This window comes from Lytechinus variegatus, chromosome 13 (assembly GCF_018143015.1).
Source record: "Lytechinus variegatus isolate NC3 chromosome 13, Lvar_3.0, whole genome shotgun sequence".
NCBI classification, from domain to species: Eukaryota; Metazoa; Echinodermata; class Echinoidea; order Temnopleuroida; family Toxopneustidae; genus Lytechinus; species Lytechinus variegatus.
Window position 1 is genome coordinate 19186848 of NC_054752.1, and position 15552 is coordinate 19202399.

General features: G+C 37.6%; 1 protein-coding gene across 1 annotated transcript in view; it reads left to right on the forward strand.

Annotated features, from left to right (window-relative positions):
* The first annotated feature begins 887 nt into the window (after positions 1-887).
* LOC121426689 (sushi, von Willebrand factor type A, EGF and pentraxin domain-containing protein 1-like) overlaps positions 888-15552 on the forward strand; it is a 59726-nt gene continuing 45061 nt past the window's right edge. The window contains exons 1-5 of the mRNA XM_041623063.1: positions 888-912; positions 2831-3094; positions 11375-11575; positions 14190-14381; positions 14968-15177. Coding sequence (XP_041478997.1) covers positions 888-912; positions 2831-3094; positions 11375-11575; positions 14190-14381; positions 14968-15177 — 892 coding nt within the window. The remainder of the gene's footprint in view (positions 913-2830; positions 3095-11374; positions 11576-14189; positions 14382-14967; positions 15178-15552) is intronic.

Here is a 15552-nt window from a genome sequence, read left to right on the forward strand (position 1 = left end):
AAATATATTTAAGGGTTAGAAGTCAATCAACTATATCAATAATGTCAGGGAATTTAAGTAAATAGGTCGATAACTTGATAACTTCATTGTATATAGTGATTCTGATGGGAAAAAGACTGACCTACATGGAAAATGAACACAAATTTAATAGTTGATTCCTTGACCAATGATGAAGTCAAAATACAAGTTCGAGGTGAAATCGATATCAAATAGCACTTTTAAATATATATTGTAGTAATGCATTGCCAAAAGTGTAAAAAAAAATCATGTATGATATAGTCTAAAATGGTGAAGTTGTCTAAAGTAGGAGCATTTACATATGCATTTTATAAATCTAAATCAAGGTACTAATTTTTCTGTAGCAATAGGTCACTAACCTCAATTGCTACAATCAATACTATAAACTATAACTTAATCTGTAAATGGAAAGGATAGGCCTAACCCTAATGGCATGCATCAAGAACATTTTCATATAGCCAGGGACAATGATGAAGAATTAAAATAAGGCAATCATTAGAGCTGCAGCTTTTGTCATAGTAAATGAAGTTAAGTGTCTCAACTTCAGCAAAGAGTAATTAAATTTTTGAAAACCTGACATTTTCAGGACTTTGATCTGGCCCATTCATTGAAAGCCTAATAACGTTCTGTCAAGGGATATCAGACCAGTGTCTATATTATTGCTGATATGTTGCATAACTTGATCCTCAAGAACTGGACGTGGTGCTGTAGGAGTTTTGTTAGGTCAATGGATGTGTACTTTTAAGCTATTATCTCCTTTTGAATTTCATTATCATATCATATGCCTAATTTGTGCATGATAACACTCAGTTATTCTGGACCAAATAATGATCCTTGTACAAACTGACACCTAGTAGAAAAATAGCATCATGGGTGACGTACGGCAGAGTGCAGGTATGAAGTTTTGTCCTGCAACATTAGCATCTCAAGAGATTCTGGCAGCTCGCAATGAGATGTAATTAATAATAATACGAAAATTCATCTTTGTTGAAGTTGATATACATGCAGCTCTAATGATGGCCTTCACTTCATCATCATCCCTCTGCTGTTTGGAAATGCTCTCAGATGATGCTAGCTGTGACATGAGAGTTAGACCTATCCTACCCATTTTCAGAAGATTCTTGTACAAATCTTTGCATTTTGGCACCAAGATCACTAACCTGTGGTGTTTTATCTCAGAGATACCATTATTATTATCTAATGTCAAAAAGGACATTGACCTTCGTCTTTGAATTTTAAGGGTGAATGTGCATTGTCGATACTTAATTTCATTTTATTTGATCTTCCTGTAAGAATCTGTGTATTCTGACACCAAGAACACCAACCTGCGCCATTTTATCTTCGAGATACCAGTATATAATATGGTATATAATGTATAAAAGGTCATTGACCTTTGGCCTTAAATTTTATGGGTGAATATGTATTCTATGTCCTTGATTTTATTTTATTTGATCTTCTGATCAGAATCTGTGCATTTTGACACCATGATCACCAACCTGTGCCTTTTCATCTCAGAGATACCATTATACAGTATGATATATATATAATATAAATGGTCATTGACCTTTTGATAGCTTTGACCTTGAATTTTATTGGTGAATGTCCATTCTAGGTAATCACATTCATTCTATTTTACCTTGTAAGAATCTGTACATTTTGACACCATGATCACTAGCCTGTACCTTATCATCTCAGAGATACCATATGGTATATAATGTAAAAAAAAGGTCATTGACCTTTGAAAGGCTTTGACCTTGAATTTCATCGGTGAATGTGCATGCTAGGTACTTAATTCTATTTTATTTGATATTCTGGTAAAAATTTGTGCATTTTGACACCATTATCACCAACCTGCGCCTTTCCATCTAAGAAATATCATTATATGGTATATATGAAAAGGTCATTGACCTTTGACCTTGAAAAAAACACTTTCCCCAACCGGTATTCCTCCTAACTTTTTTTGGTAAATGTTGACACCCATACCTACTCAAATCAGTTGAAAAACCATTTCCAATAATTTTATTCCAGATTGGCTATTTTGAGGTCTAATTTAGGGATACTAATTGTTATTAGTTATGAAATTGACAATGGCATCGATGTCATCAATGTCATCACTCTTTGGCTGGCATATAGGGCTAGATGCGAGTTTGAGAATAGTTGGGCCGGTATGCCTTTTCTTTTCCTAACCAAAATCTTAACAAAAACTATCTGTTATATATATTTCGAAATTCGACGATACATGTGTATAATTTCGCTTTTAAATTATGTATTTTTTCCATAATAAAAGAGCACAAATAGTAGGGGGACATTTGATATTATGTGCCCCCTTTCCAAAATGGTAGGGGGATACGCGTCCCCCCTGTCCCCTGGGATTTCCGCCCATGGTGATGGGGGAGCTTTTGCATTTTCTAGAATAAAATTGAAAGATTTCGTGCACACTTTGGGTGGATTTTGTGAATTTTGCCCTCTCGATCGGCGGCCGCCGGCTAGGGGTCGGGCCGGTCGTTACGAGACTGTAAATTGCACATCATGGGTAAAATATCTCTTTCTTACTTTTCTTTCTGTTTTTCGTAGTTTCTATCAAGGTAAAGAGTAAACTTTTTTTCTGCAGGTTGTCAAAAATAGGGGGGCCGGCTCGGCCCCCTCCTGGATCTGCGCCTGCATCTTGTCTGCACAGAACGAGTGGACAATTGTGTCTGTTACGGGGGTCGCATTTAATGTCATTGACATGCTCATTTTTATTCAATATCGCAGTCAATGAAATGTGTGCACATTTATCATTTATGTAATTAAAATCCATATTTCTGTTTAGATAATGAAAGTCCGGTATTATCTGGTTGCGAATCTCAATCTTTGGTTCACCGATTTTTCCTTGCGGCCAATGAGAGTGCATCAGTCTTCAATTGGACAGTTCCAATTGCTTCTGACAATGGTGGTGAAGAGCTGAACGTTACTGAGCCAAATTATCCCAAACCAGGTGTAGATGAACTGGAGGCTGACTATTACAGTTTAACCTACTCTGTGACAGACGACAATGGCAACATAGGGACATGTAATGTTCTTCTCATTGTGTCAGGTAATAAAATTGACGTACACCCCTTAAATGCCTAACAAAATGAAAATTTAAAAGAGGTAAGAATCGCTATTGCTTTTGTATTAACTTAATCATGAAAAATGTATTTGCTTTCTCATACTCGTTTAATTGATAGGCCTATGTTACGGATTGACACCTGGGTTACAGAGAAGAATTTCACTTTTGTGAACCCTGATCGACCAACATTCCTTTCAAAATCCTACTAAATAATTCATAAGTCTGTTTAACGTCATTCCAATACATCAGATAAGTTCTTTTCCTGACAAGCATCCTTTAAGCTAGAAATATTGCTTTCAGTAAAATTGCGCTTTAGTGTATCTTTGTAGATTACGCCGTATAGGTAAAGCTCGTGCCAATTTTCGTCGCGATCGACGCCATAGATCATAAGGGGGAGGGGGCTGAATAAAAAAATAGGAACATATACGGCAACCTTTCCTGTGACATGTGTATTGCGTATATCAATATAGCTGAGAGAGAGAGAGAGAGTAAATGGAGAGTGTCTCTGGTCGGGACAATGTTTAATTTCTTATCCTAGTTTTGGGAGTTTTTTAAGAAGATAATAATCATAATAATGGGCTCAAAATCTGCTCAGTGTAGTTTAATCCCTTGGTAATACATCATGTTCTCCAACTGACGTGTCAGGCAAAGTAATTCAGAAGCTGCGGTTTTAAGGACCCTTCTTTCGTCTCTCCAGTGTCCAGCCTAGAAGCGCAGTTTTGGAGTTATGTCCCATTCTGATACAGCTCCTACACTTCTTTCCGGTGCTTAACCTCTCTTTTCAGAATTATTACCTTTTTTGTAGTCTAATAATCACCATCAATATTATTAGTGATGATAAATGTAATAACAATGACGATAACTATATATATTGATTTGACTATATTAAGATTTGCATTACTTACCAATGCCAACATGTACCATTTTTATTGATAATTTGAAGTGGTCTTCGCTGTACACATTACCTACACATTAACGTGAAAACGAAACACTGTATAAAGCCTAGCTTTTTCTGAGTATCCTACCTTTTTATTACGTGTTAATTTTGGGGTACTTGATGGTAGGATTCCCCCGACCAAAAGATTCCATGAAAGTTCTCATTGTGTCTTGCATTAGTTGTTGTAGTCATAATAATTATCATCATTGTTTGCATCAATATAATGATTAACATTACGTTTACTTGTCTTTTACATCTGCAGAAATCCGCTGTGACCTTTACCAATCCAGGCAGGTCTTCAGGCCTTTTGCAGTCATGGAAACCTGAGGGGTTCTTTCTGTCATTTTTCATGCATTGACGGGTACTACCTGGAGGGGGACAACCATGCCACATGCCAGGGTTCTGAGGGTTCTAAGCAAGGCGACTGGTCGAATCCAACTCCCATATGCACAGGTCTGTACCTGTCTTACATTCATCGTCATACACGGTTTGGGTTAGCGGTCATCCTTTTTACGTGTTTTTTTGGTCGCGCATGGTATCCACTCGTCAATGTAAGTGGCCCCCCCGGGGTTGCAGTTCCTATTACAATTTGATGCCCGGGGGGGGGGGCACTTCCATTCACGAGTGGATACCATGCGCGACCATGGGGTCTCGAAAAGCACCCTAAACAGGTAATTTTAATATTCTCAAAATGCAATCCTTATTTACAAGTATTGGCGTGTGAAACCCTACCCTTAACAAGTATTGGAAACAAAAAGATACCCTTGGCAAATATTCCCTGAATTGAAACCCTAAACAAGTACTGGATTTTTTTATTGGTACGGGTCCTTCGTTCGTCGGCTTTACCTTATTTGGTTTAGTATACGACCCCACCTTCTACACCTCGCGCAAATTGGACTCTAAACACGAAGTGTTGGGGCAAGTACATCCTTTATAAAACATTTCAATTTTGTTTTATCATCCCCGCAAATTCGACCCTAAACACGTAGTTTTCTTAGCGAAATATATACCCTTTATTCATTATTTTTGTGTTTTTGACACCCTTATCACGTTACGTACGTAACGTGCCCTATCGTGAAAAAGACATCCTTTTTACGTGTTTTTTGGTCGCACATGGTATCCACTCGTCAATGTAAGTGCCCCCCCGGGATTTGATGCAAATTACAGGCGATAGATTAGTTTGAACTAAAGCCAATACATTCATACTTATTAGGTCTCACAGGCCTAATTCATTCCCCATAGACTCATGTGTTAAATCGGCACTTTAAAAAATTCATAAAAAATAAGGATGAAATTCGGGGGTCGAATGTTTACTACCAGCGGATAAGATTTATATCTGGCAATCCATATCTGACCTGAAAAAGGTCCCTCGACCGGCTCATTTTAAAAATAAATTGGCGTGTTTGAAGACATCGTCGGGGGAGCAGATTTATCACCTCAAACAGCAAAATAGCCCTAATCGATCCTTCTGCCAGTCAAAATATAATCCAAAAGTGGTGATATTTCTTCCCAATTTGGGAAAAGGAAGTTCAGTAATTACGAAAAATAGAATCAGTGTTAGATGGACAATCATATGCATACACTTTGTCAATTAGCCATATCAAAATAAAAAATAGCAATGGGTTAATTGGCTCGAATGAATATCTATGGCCTGCCACTAGTGATTAGGCCCGTATAACCTGTAATGGGCAATAAGCAAACTATCAACCATTTGCAAATTTGCAATGAAATGCATGACTTTCAGTGGATTTGGGGTCCTTAAGTTGTCATGCGATATTTGTTTTCAGTGGGAACATTCAAAATGGTCTCTTAATTTAATTCCAAACCAGTTTGAAAACTCCACCTCACTTAAGGCATGGTCACACCAACCAAGCGTTGTTGGAGCGGTCGTAGAGCGGTAGGGAAAGAGGGTCGAATTTCGCTCACAAAATTGGGGAAAAAATCGAAAAGAAAAAATCGAAATCGAAAATGGTGAACGGTAGCGAGCGGTGATGATTTTTCGTCTCTCCGCACCAACAACGCTCGGGCGGTGTGACCATGCCTAAAGGCCTGGTCCCGGGGGGGGGGGGGGCACTAGACCAAAAAAGTGGTAGGGGTGTGCCGCGGGCGAGACAAAAAACGGGGGCCTCGGAGCGGGCTTAATGTAAAAAGGAGGGTCATCGGAACGGCCGGGCTTCGGAACTACAATTTTGTGAAAACGGGGGTCCTTGGAACGGATCGCCAGCGTGTGAGTACGTGCGTATGCACCCCTATGGAACGGGTATGCGTGCATGATGCAGCTAGTGCGGCCTCCGCCGGGTGCGCTCGTGCAGAGACGATGGTCGGACAGCGCTCGGCGGCCGCTTTTCACCAAAATTGCAGCAGATCAATGCGACCGGAACGGCGTAACGAAAAATATGCGAAGTAGTCCAGTCAATGTAGGGTTTGACCCACCACTAATTGCAACACTGGATATTCCACTGCAATGCTTTCCAGGAAGGTCCCCTGAACAACATACTAAAGCCCCTTTTACACCTTCACGGAAGCAACACGGATCATCCCGGATTGTCAATCCGGGGTCATCCGTGTACAGTCCGGGACTCTACCGTGTGCACTCCGGCTACTCATCCGGCGCCATCCTTGATGTACTGGCATGTCCGGGAGAAAAACTGAACATGTTCAATTTTTCATCCCGGAGTGTATACGGACTGATAATCATCCGTGTTCATCCTTGTAGCCTCCTTGTACATCCGTGTAGCTACCGAATGTCCGGGAGGCTCCTTGTAAGAACCGGGTGATCCTTGATGATACCGGCTTTATCCGGGGTCAAATGTTTGTATTGTTTGCGTACATGAACAATAGTCCGTATTCATAACCAAGCACGAGCATGCTCCAGATGCTGCAAAAAGGGACGAAACTTCATTCTAGATATATCCCAGTACAGAATGTGAGCAACCGTGAAGGTCCGTGTAAAGACCCAGTAACATCCGTGATCTTCCGGGTATTCCGTGTGGGCTCCCGGAGCATATCAAACAGGATCCCTATACTATTGCTACCTTGCCTATCCTTGTAGACTTCGTACTTTTCCGTACATATCCGTGTTAATAACCAGTTAACTCCGTACTCACTCCGGGAATGCTAGAAAAATACAAATTTGGCAGCCCGGATCATCACGGACTGAGATCCGTGATGATCCGTGTTGCATCCGTGAAGGTGTAAAAGGGGCTTAAAAGTCCAAAAAAATCCAAGCAATGCAAATTTATGAAATTTGCATATTATGCAAATTAGCTATAAAAGTTAGAAAAATAAGGAAAATAGTCCAAAAATTACAAATTAAGTGTCCAAAACAATTTTATTTGAGCAAAAATTCATGATAAATAACTTTCATCAATGTTTTAATCAAAAGTTCCAAAAAATCTACCTCATTTGCATAATATGCAAATAAGCATCCTTATATGGAAAATTGTCAAGATATTGTGAGTTTTCTCTCATTGACTGCTTGAAAATTTCAATAATGTTGAAATTTACATGCTGCTATCCCTAAGGACGTTGTATAGATTTCTAGTAAGCTTAGTTTCTGCGGTGTCATTTGCATATTATGCAAATAAGTATGTAATCAATATTCAAGAAAACACACTGGTGATACATTCCTTAAAAAATCAAGTAGATTATCTATTGAAATTTGAATATGGCAATGCCTTAAGTTACAGGAAGTAAATAGACAAGCATAGGACAATCACAAAATTTGCATTTTATGCAAATTAGCCATAAAAATTTGCAAATGAGGAAAATAATCCCAAATTTGGAAATCAAGTGCGGAAAACAATATAAATTGAATGGAAGTTCATGATAATCTTTACAAATTTAATAATTCTTCAAATAAAAAAATGTAAATAAATCTACATCATTTGCACATATCATAATGAGCATCCCTGTATGAAAAAACAACCCAGAAATTTGTATTTTTCGCATACAAACAGTTAAACCCTCATTCCAAAGAGACCAAGAGCTCTGAAAGACTGCTGTAAGACCATAAAACTTGCTTGATCTTTCAACGAACTTTTAAAGATCTCTGATGTCTTTCACGATTCCTGATAGATCTTTCAATGGTCTTTGTGGTCCTCGTGAGTCCAAAACTTTTTGAAACGGTTCAAAACAGTCTTTCAGCGGTCTTACAGGAAAATTGTTTTTGCTGGCCTTTCAGTGGTCTTTCATTGAACTTTCAAAGTTCTTATTAGTCATTCTATGATCTTTCGGCAGTCTCTCGAAATTTTTTCAGAGATTACTGTAAGACTCATGAGAGATCATTGAAAAATCATCAAAAGATAATTGAAAGACCAGGCAAAGTCTATGGAAAGAATTCTGAAGGATCACTTGATGCATAGACATCTCTGAAAGACCATTGAAAGATCTCTATAGGACAGGTGTCTTTCAGAGTTCTTCGAGGGGTCTTTCTGAGCCATTCCACAGAGATGACAAAATTCAGTGATCTTGGAGACTGCTGTATAAGACCTTGCCAATTTTCGGTCTTTGAAAGGCCCTTCAAAGGTCTCCCCTCTGTGAATCTAGATCAATTTATGACTACTAAGAATGCCTAGTACATTATCAGCTTAATATCTGAAGTGGAATGTACATATTATGCAAATAAGCATCCGGCATGTTATAAATAATCAAGAAAACTTGTGATATTTTCCTCTAAAATTCCACGTAGATTATATATATGTAACCTTGATGACCTTGCTTGGTTGATATTGACTTTTTTCATGAGCAGTTACCACCGGAGCAGATACCCCACTCATATTGTGCAATGATGAGTCCGTTCTACATGAATCATGATTAGACGTCCTTGCTGAATCCAGTTGCTGCTTCAGGATGAAGCATCCGTTTTCTGTTCTTTCCTCTTTGATGAATCTCCTAAGGATGGCAACTATCTCCATATATTGTAGCTATAGTTTCTAAGCAAATCGTATGCAAATAATATCAATTTCCTGATATTTATGGCAAATGGAAATTCCTCAGTGAGACAATGAACAACCAAGTAGACGTTAACAGATGAAGGACTAAGCCAGATTATTGCCTTTCCAACAAGAGGACACAACATAACGGAACACCTTTAACATCACTATCAAATACCATCCAACATTGATTAAACAGTGTGTACCCATTCCAGGATTCGTTTGCCACTTTGTGTTACTCATTGGTATACCGTGAGGGTATACAGGGGACTAAACCTTTCAGAAATTATGGTACGACTAAGGATTCTTCTGGAGGAATGCTGAATTTCATAGTGTCATGCAGATGTACTTTGGACAATCATACAACTCTCTGTACTGAAATCCGACAAGTCGAGCATAGGAGATTGAATGTCAATCAAGAGGACTTTGACAAAAGCAAACCATTACCCTCGTCTTCTTCCGACACAAGTTGCCTCAATGAGACACTGGACATAAATTGTGTCGGAAGAAAAGTTTTATAGGAAGGCTTGCGCATGTTGAGCATCAGTAAGGTGAAGCTCAGAATAGCTACAATGCATGAAGGAGGACCATAGAATGGTTTGTAGACAAGCCTATAGTACATAATTTGTTGACCGGATTGGCAATGATCCAGGCTGTAACAACTAGCATGCTGGAAGCCCTTAATATCATGCGCTATGACTACATTGGAAGACAACAGATTTTTTAGTCTTAGTATTTACCACTGATCATGATGATGATGACGCTGCTCTGCAAGTCCTGGAACCCTGTTGTGCCCCAGACATGGCCAGAGTCAAGCGGGTGTATAGTAAACTACTGAAGAAATTGTTGAAGAAAACAATCTGCATGAAGCTACTAGGCCAGATGGAATCTCTGTTACACTTCTTAATGAGACTACTCATCAGATCTCACCTGCCATAAGTTTGCTTTTCTTGGCCTCCCTTCTGTCGTTCTCATCCATATAAGAAAGGGATGTCAGCTCTAACAAACTACTCACCAATTTCAAATAATGTGCTTTGTTCTTGCCAATCGCATCATCTTGTCAGACTAACAACATGGCTTTAGGACGTGAAGAGCACATTTCCAGTATTTCCCTTAAATACAAGTTATTAGGATAAATATGCATGCTTAGTGATAGCAGCATAATGATTTGAACAACAGTCAATGTGAGAAAATCAAAATATCTTGACATTTTCCATACATGGATACCTATTTGCATAATATGCAAATGAGGCAGATTTGCTAGCTTTTTAAAATAAAAACATTGTACTTATATATTTATCATTAAAATTTTGATCAAATTAATTGCTTTTGACATTTAATAATATAATCTTTGGATTATTTTCCTCATTTCCTATTTCTAATGGCTAATTTGCATAATATGCAAATTAATTTTCAGGCATTGTGATGAATTATCATGCTAAGTGATAGTAGCATATAAATGTCTTCATAAATCAAATGTTTTCAAGCAGTCTATATGAGAACAGTATATCTTGAAATATTTCCATATAAGGATGCTTATTTGCATAATATGCAAATTAGGTAGATTTGTTTGCGCTTTTGAATAAAAACATTGAATACAGTTATTTATCATTACTTTTCGCTCAAATTGAATTGTTTTGGACGCTTAATTTGTAATCTTTGGACTATTTTCCTTATTTTTCCAACTTTTTATGGCTAATTTGCATAATATGCAAATGTCATTTCCACTGCTTGGATTTTGGGGACTTTTAGTATGTTGTTAAGGGGACCTTCCTGGAAAGCATTGCAGTGGAAAATCAAGTGTTGCAATTATAGTGGCGGGTCACCCCCCCCCCCTATTCTGGCTAGATTGACTGGACTAATAAAGCTTTGGAGCGGATTTCTTTCTTCTTTTTTCTCGGTAAGAACCAAATGCTATGCATTGGAGCGACTTTCTTTGGGTTTTTTTCTCAATAAGACAAAAATGCCATGCCTTAGAACGGAAGTTTGGGTGTAAAAATGGGGGTCCCATATGCATTATATACTGAGTGCCCCCCCCCCCGGGGGGGGCCTGGTCACATCGTCCAAGCGTCGTTGGAGCGGTCCTGGAGCGGTAGGGAGAGGGGGTCAAATTTCGCTCAAGAAATTGGGGGGAAAATCGCAAATAAAAGTCGAAAAAAAAACAATCGAAATTGAAAATGGTGAATGGTACCGAGCGGTGGTGATTTTTCTCTCCGCTCCACTACTACTGCTCCAACGTACGCTCGGGAGGTGTGACCATGCATTAATTTACTTTAGATGCAAAGAGGTTGAACACTTGTAACCAGTGCCTTGTTAGACTCGGGGAAACGATCTTCGCACTCTCTGTTGACATCTTCCTTTTCCTTTTTAATTTTTTTTGAAAATGGAATGTAGAGGTCCATTGTGATCCAGCACCAGGACTAGAAAATGGTTTTTTATCATTTGGATTTTGCGACACGAGATATCTATCCCTCTGTGTCTACGATTGTTCCGAGGGATACACCATTAGGAATCGCATACTCCAGTGCATTGGTCAGACGGGAACCAATTCAGCTTCATGGATAGCACCAGGGGGTGATGGACCGGTGTGCGAAGGTAATTTTCCATAGCTTTGAAAATCATCGGTCCACGGCCTGTGGTGGTGCATTCTCTTTTGATGATGATAAAGTGTTTTGATTGCTACTTAACGAATCTACATGTATTTCACCTTATTTTGTATGGCAGCACAGTTGAGTAAGCCTATAACGTTGAAACCACTTGGTCACTGCATCCTCCATCATGTCCTTGTGGGAGAATATCTAAAGTTTTATGCACTCATTCAATGAACGAGGTTATGATAAACCTTGTTCTCACTTCTATCTCCATGTGTGTCAAAATAAGGGAGGCAGTGTTTGGCTTATTTTCTCTTTCTTTGGGGCAAATGCTTGATTTTTTACACTGACAGTTGCATTACACCTATTATTCATACAACTTGACTCTTATTTAAATTTGATTCTTTAAATTATTTTTTTCTTAATTAAAAATAGAGATCAAAAAATAAAAATTTTCTTGCCATATTACTTTCCACCAATAGAGGGCATACAAAAAATATGCCCAAAATTCAAGTTTTTTAGCACGATCTGGTGAATACAAAAATTATTCACAAGTTACTAATGAAAAATGAATTGCAACTATATGGAAAATAGTAATTTTGGTCACAAAAGTGATATTTTAATGATTTTTTAAAGTGTGTGCTCTGTACAATATTGGCATACCATGTCCTACCCATATATTATATTATAACCTTGTTCATTGAATGAGTACCTGTAGATTCCCCACAGGCAGGCTGGTAGCAGTGAACAAGTGGTTTTATGCAGAATTCCACACACATGTTTACAAAAGTCTTTTTAAAATACTACTTGTGTGACAAAAAAATACTTATTCCCATATAGTTGCAATTTACTTTTCATTAGTAACACCATAACGCTAAAAAAACTGGAATATTGAGAAATATTTTCTATGCCCTCTATTGGTGGAAAGTAAACTTTTCAAGAAAATTGTAATTTTCAATCCCTAATTAAATCAATTTAATTCAGAGTCAATTAAGTTATATGATGAATAGTTGTAATGGAAACTGACAGTGTAAACAAAAATCAAGCATTTGTCCCCAAGAACAAGAGAAAAATAAGCTAAACATTGCCAACCTTATTTCACAGAGAGAGAGTATTAACAGAAATAAAACATGTTCATGGGTGTCAATTGGTGTTCATGGTGGGGGCCTGGCTGGAATGACATTCATATAATTCTCTGTGATGGATTTTATTTACATTTAGTTTAAAGAGGAGGGTCAGTGTCTGTATGAATCTAAATTATGAGGGGGTCAGACATTGCATTCAGGGCAAATTTACTAAAGCTAAGAGCGAGCAAATATTTCAACCTTATCACAAAATCAAATTTTAATTGTGATAGATTTTGGAATATATATTGCATCAATGCATTTCAATATACAGTGCGTCCAACCCAAAAAACAAAACCGAGATTTAGCAATGATTTATCATAACTTAATCATAAATACAATAGACAAATGACCTACCAATATTTAGCTTAGAATCTCCTCTTTCATTTGAATTTACTTAGATTATTCCTCATTCACACTTGAGTGAGAAAAACAATCTGAAGAAAAGATACCAAAAACTTATTTGGCAGGGGTATCTGAATTTCAAAAAGAAATCACATGCCTAAAAAGTTCAATATCTACTTTATTGAACTTTTATTTGATACCCTAATCACAGAAAATACTCAAGAAGTAAAAAAAATATGTATCTTTCCTCGAAACTATGCTTGCATTTTCATTTTAAAATGGTTTTCACCGCTTTCCCACAAAAGCTATTGCACGGTTAACAAAAGACTTAATGCATGGCTAATCGTCAACAAAACCGAGTGTCGAATGAGTCTGGACGCTAGCCTTTAAAACCTCTTACTTTTAGGAAATTAATTATTTTTATGAAAAATATTCATCAAATGGTAACTACAATGTAATACTAATTATGTATTATTAGCAGTGGTGTACAGATAGTGCCTCCCCCCCCAAAAAAAAGATAAATAGATAAATAATGATAAAACAAATAAATAAATTCACGACCAAGAAAAAAAAAAGAAACGAACAGAGATGAAGGGTGAAATAAATGATGTCAACATGTGATACATTATTGATTTTTTGCTATAGAGATGTTGATTTCTTTTCTTGCTCACACCTTATTTGCCTTATAAGTTTTTGGCTCATTATGCAACTGATTCGGGTTTTCTTGGAAATGTTTGAAATATATGATGGAGCTTGGATATCAATTGACATCTCGAAAACAAATATGCCAGAAAATTGATGCATCTCCTTTTTAAAATGTTGCAAGGCTAGTTTCAAAGCAAATTATCTTGGGATAGTTCAATAGGATGTGCTTTTTCACAATTTTTTTTAATTTGTAGTACTTTTTTATCTATAATTATTTTCATTATTACTTCTTTTTTTTGGAGGGGGGGTATGCGATGGAATATCATTATCGCCAGTAGATCGAAAGAGATAGGCCCGACACAAATGTCGACTGGGATAAATATCACAGCTCACATTCCTTCACACAACCACGTACGTACTTGAGTGAATGATCATGAAGGGGTGGGGAGGGGGTTCAGAAAAATAATCATTACAATTTTCTGCATTTTTTGTCTTTCTCTTTAGTACAAACTTGTGACATACCGCCGCTTTATGGTATCCTTGAGGTGACCAACGGGACCTGTGAAGTATCTTCCTCTGTTTCAGTCAATGAAATATGTTCCTTTGGATGCGTGAATGGATACGCTTTGAAAGGGGATGGCATTATTCAGTGTGGCCTGGATGGATCGTGGTTGCAACCAATTCCAGAATGTGAACGTAATTAAGGCATATTTGTTTTTACGTTACAGGATATTCATTTTGGCAGTTTGACCTGGATTAATGAATAATCTTGGTCTTTTATTCAAATTACAACAAATCTTTGACGGGATGGTTGCAGGTGAAGGATTTGACTGATCTGTTATCAAATATTACCCCCAAAATATGGTTTAGATGAAGTGCACACATGGGGTATTTAATACGGTGTAAAGAAAACAACAAACCTTTCTTATTTTTTAGTATTTAGGAAAACCAGTGGAAATTCTAAGATGCTTTAAAATTATTCAATGCTTGCTTATTTTTTTCATCAAAAGTTATTAAAGGCCAATAAGTTTAGACAAGTACATACAGATTTTTTCAAGTGAATGACAAACATATTCATTATCGTTTTATGAATAAAATAATGCAGAACCTCCTCCAAGTAAAAAATCAATTATATAACCATTTGGGAAGTTAGTTCCATGTAGTAGATACAAATAAATAACAATTACATATCTTTGTCAGTAAGGAATGGCGAATCAACGGTATGCAATGACATAGCTTTGACAAATCTGAGGTCTGATAAATCCAATAATTGTGTTTATAGCTATCACTTGTCCCCCAATACCGGAGCCTATGAATGGAGGAATTAATGGATGCCCTTTGCAGATAAATGTTGAGTATGGATCTAGCTGCAGTGTCTTCTGTGATGTTGGGTTCAAGCCTATCAATGAAAGCGATCCTGTTCAACGTACCTGTGACAAAGATGAAGATGACATAGGATTTTGGAATGAAGGTGGAATAGTAGCATGTGCTGGTAAGTTCAAAAGCCCATTCAGGTAAAATCTTACCCTCGGTCTATGCAGTGCTAAACATTGATGGCAATTATCTCCGTCCTCTATTCTTATTTTGAATTTGATGCAATTTTGCACCTCTGGGGTGGGGGCCGACCTACTATTGGAATATGCCGCCCCCCCCTGCGAAATTGTTTTGACACCGAGTTCCGGACCTCAATATAAATATTCATGACTTGCGTCTTCGGAATACTAAAGAGTACGTATGCACGTGGACTAGACAGGTCCAAATTTGAGAATAAGCCGGGGGGGGGGTACTCTCGAGTATATTGCATACCGAAATGTGCCGCTCTGGCACGCCATTGGGTTGTCTTTTTGAAAATAAAATCCTTAGCCAT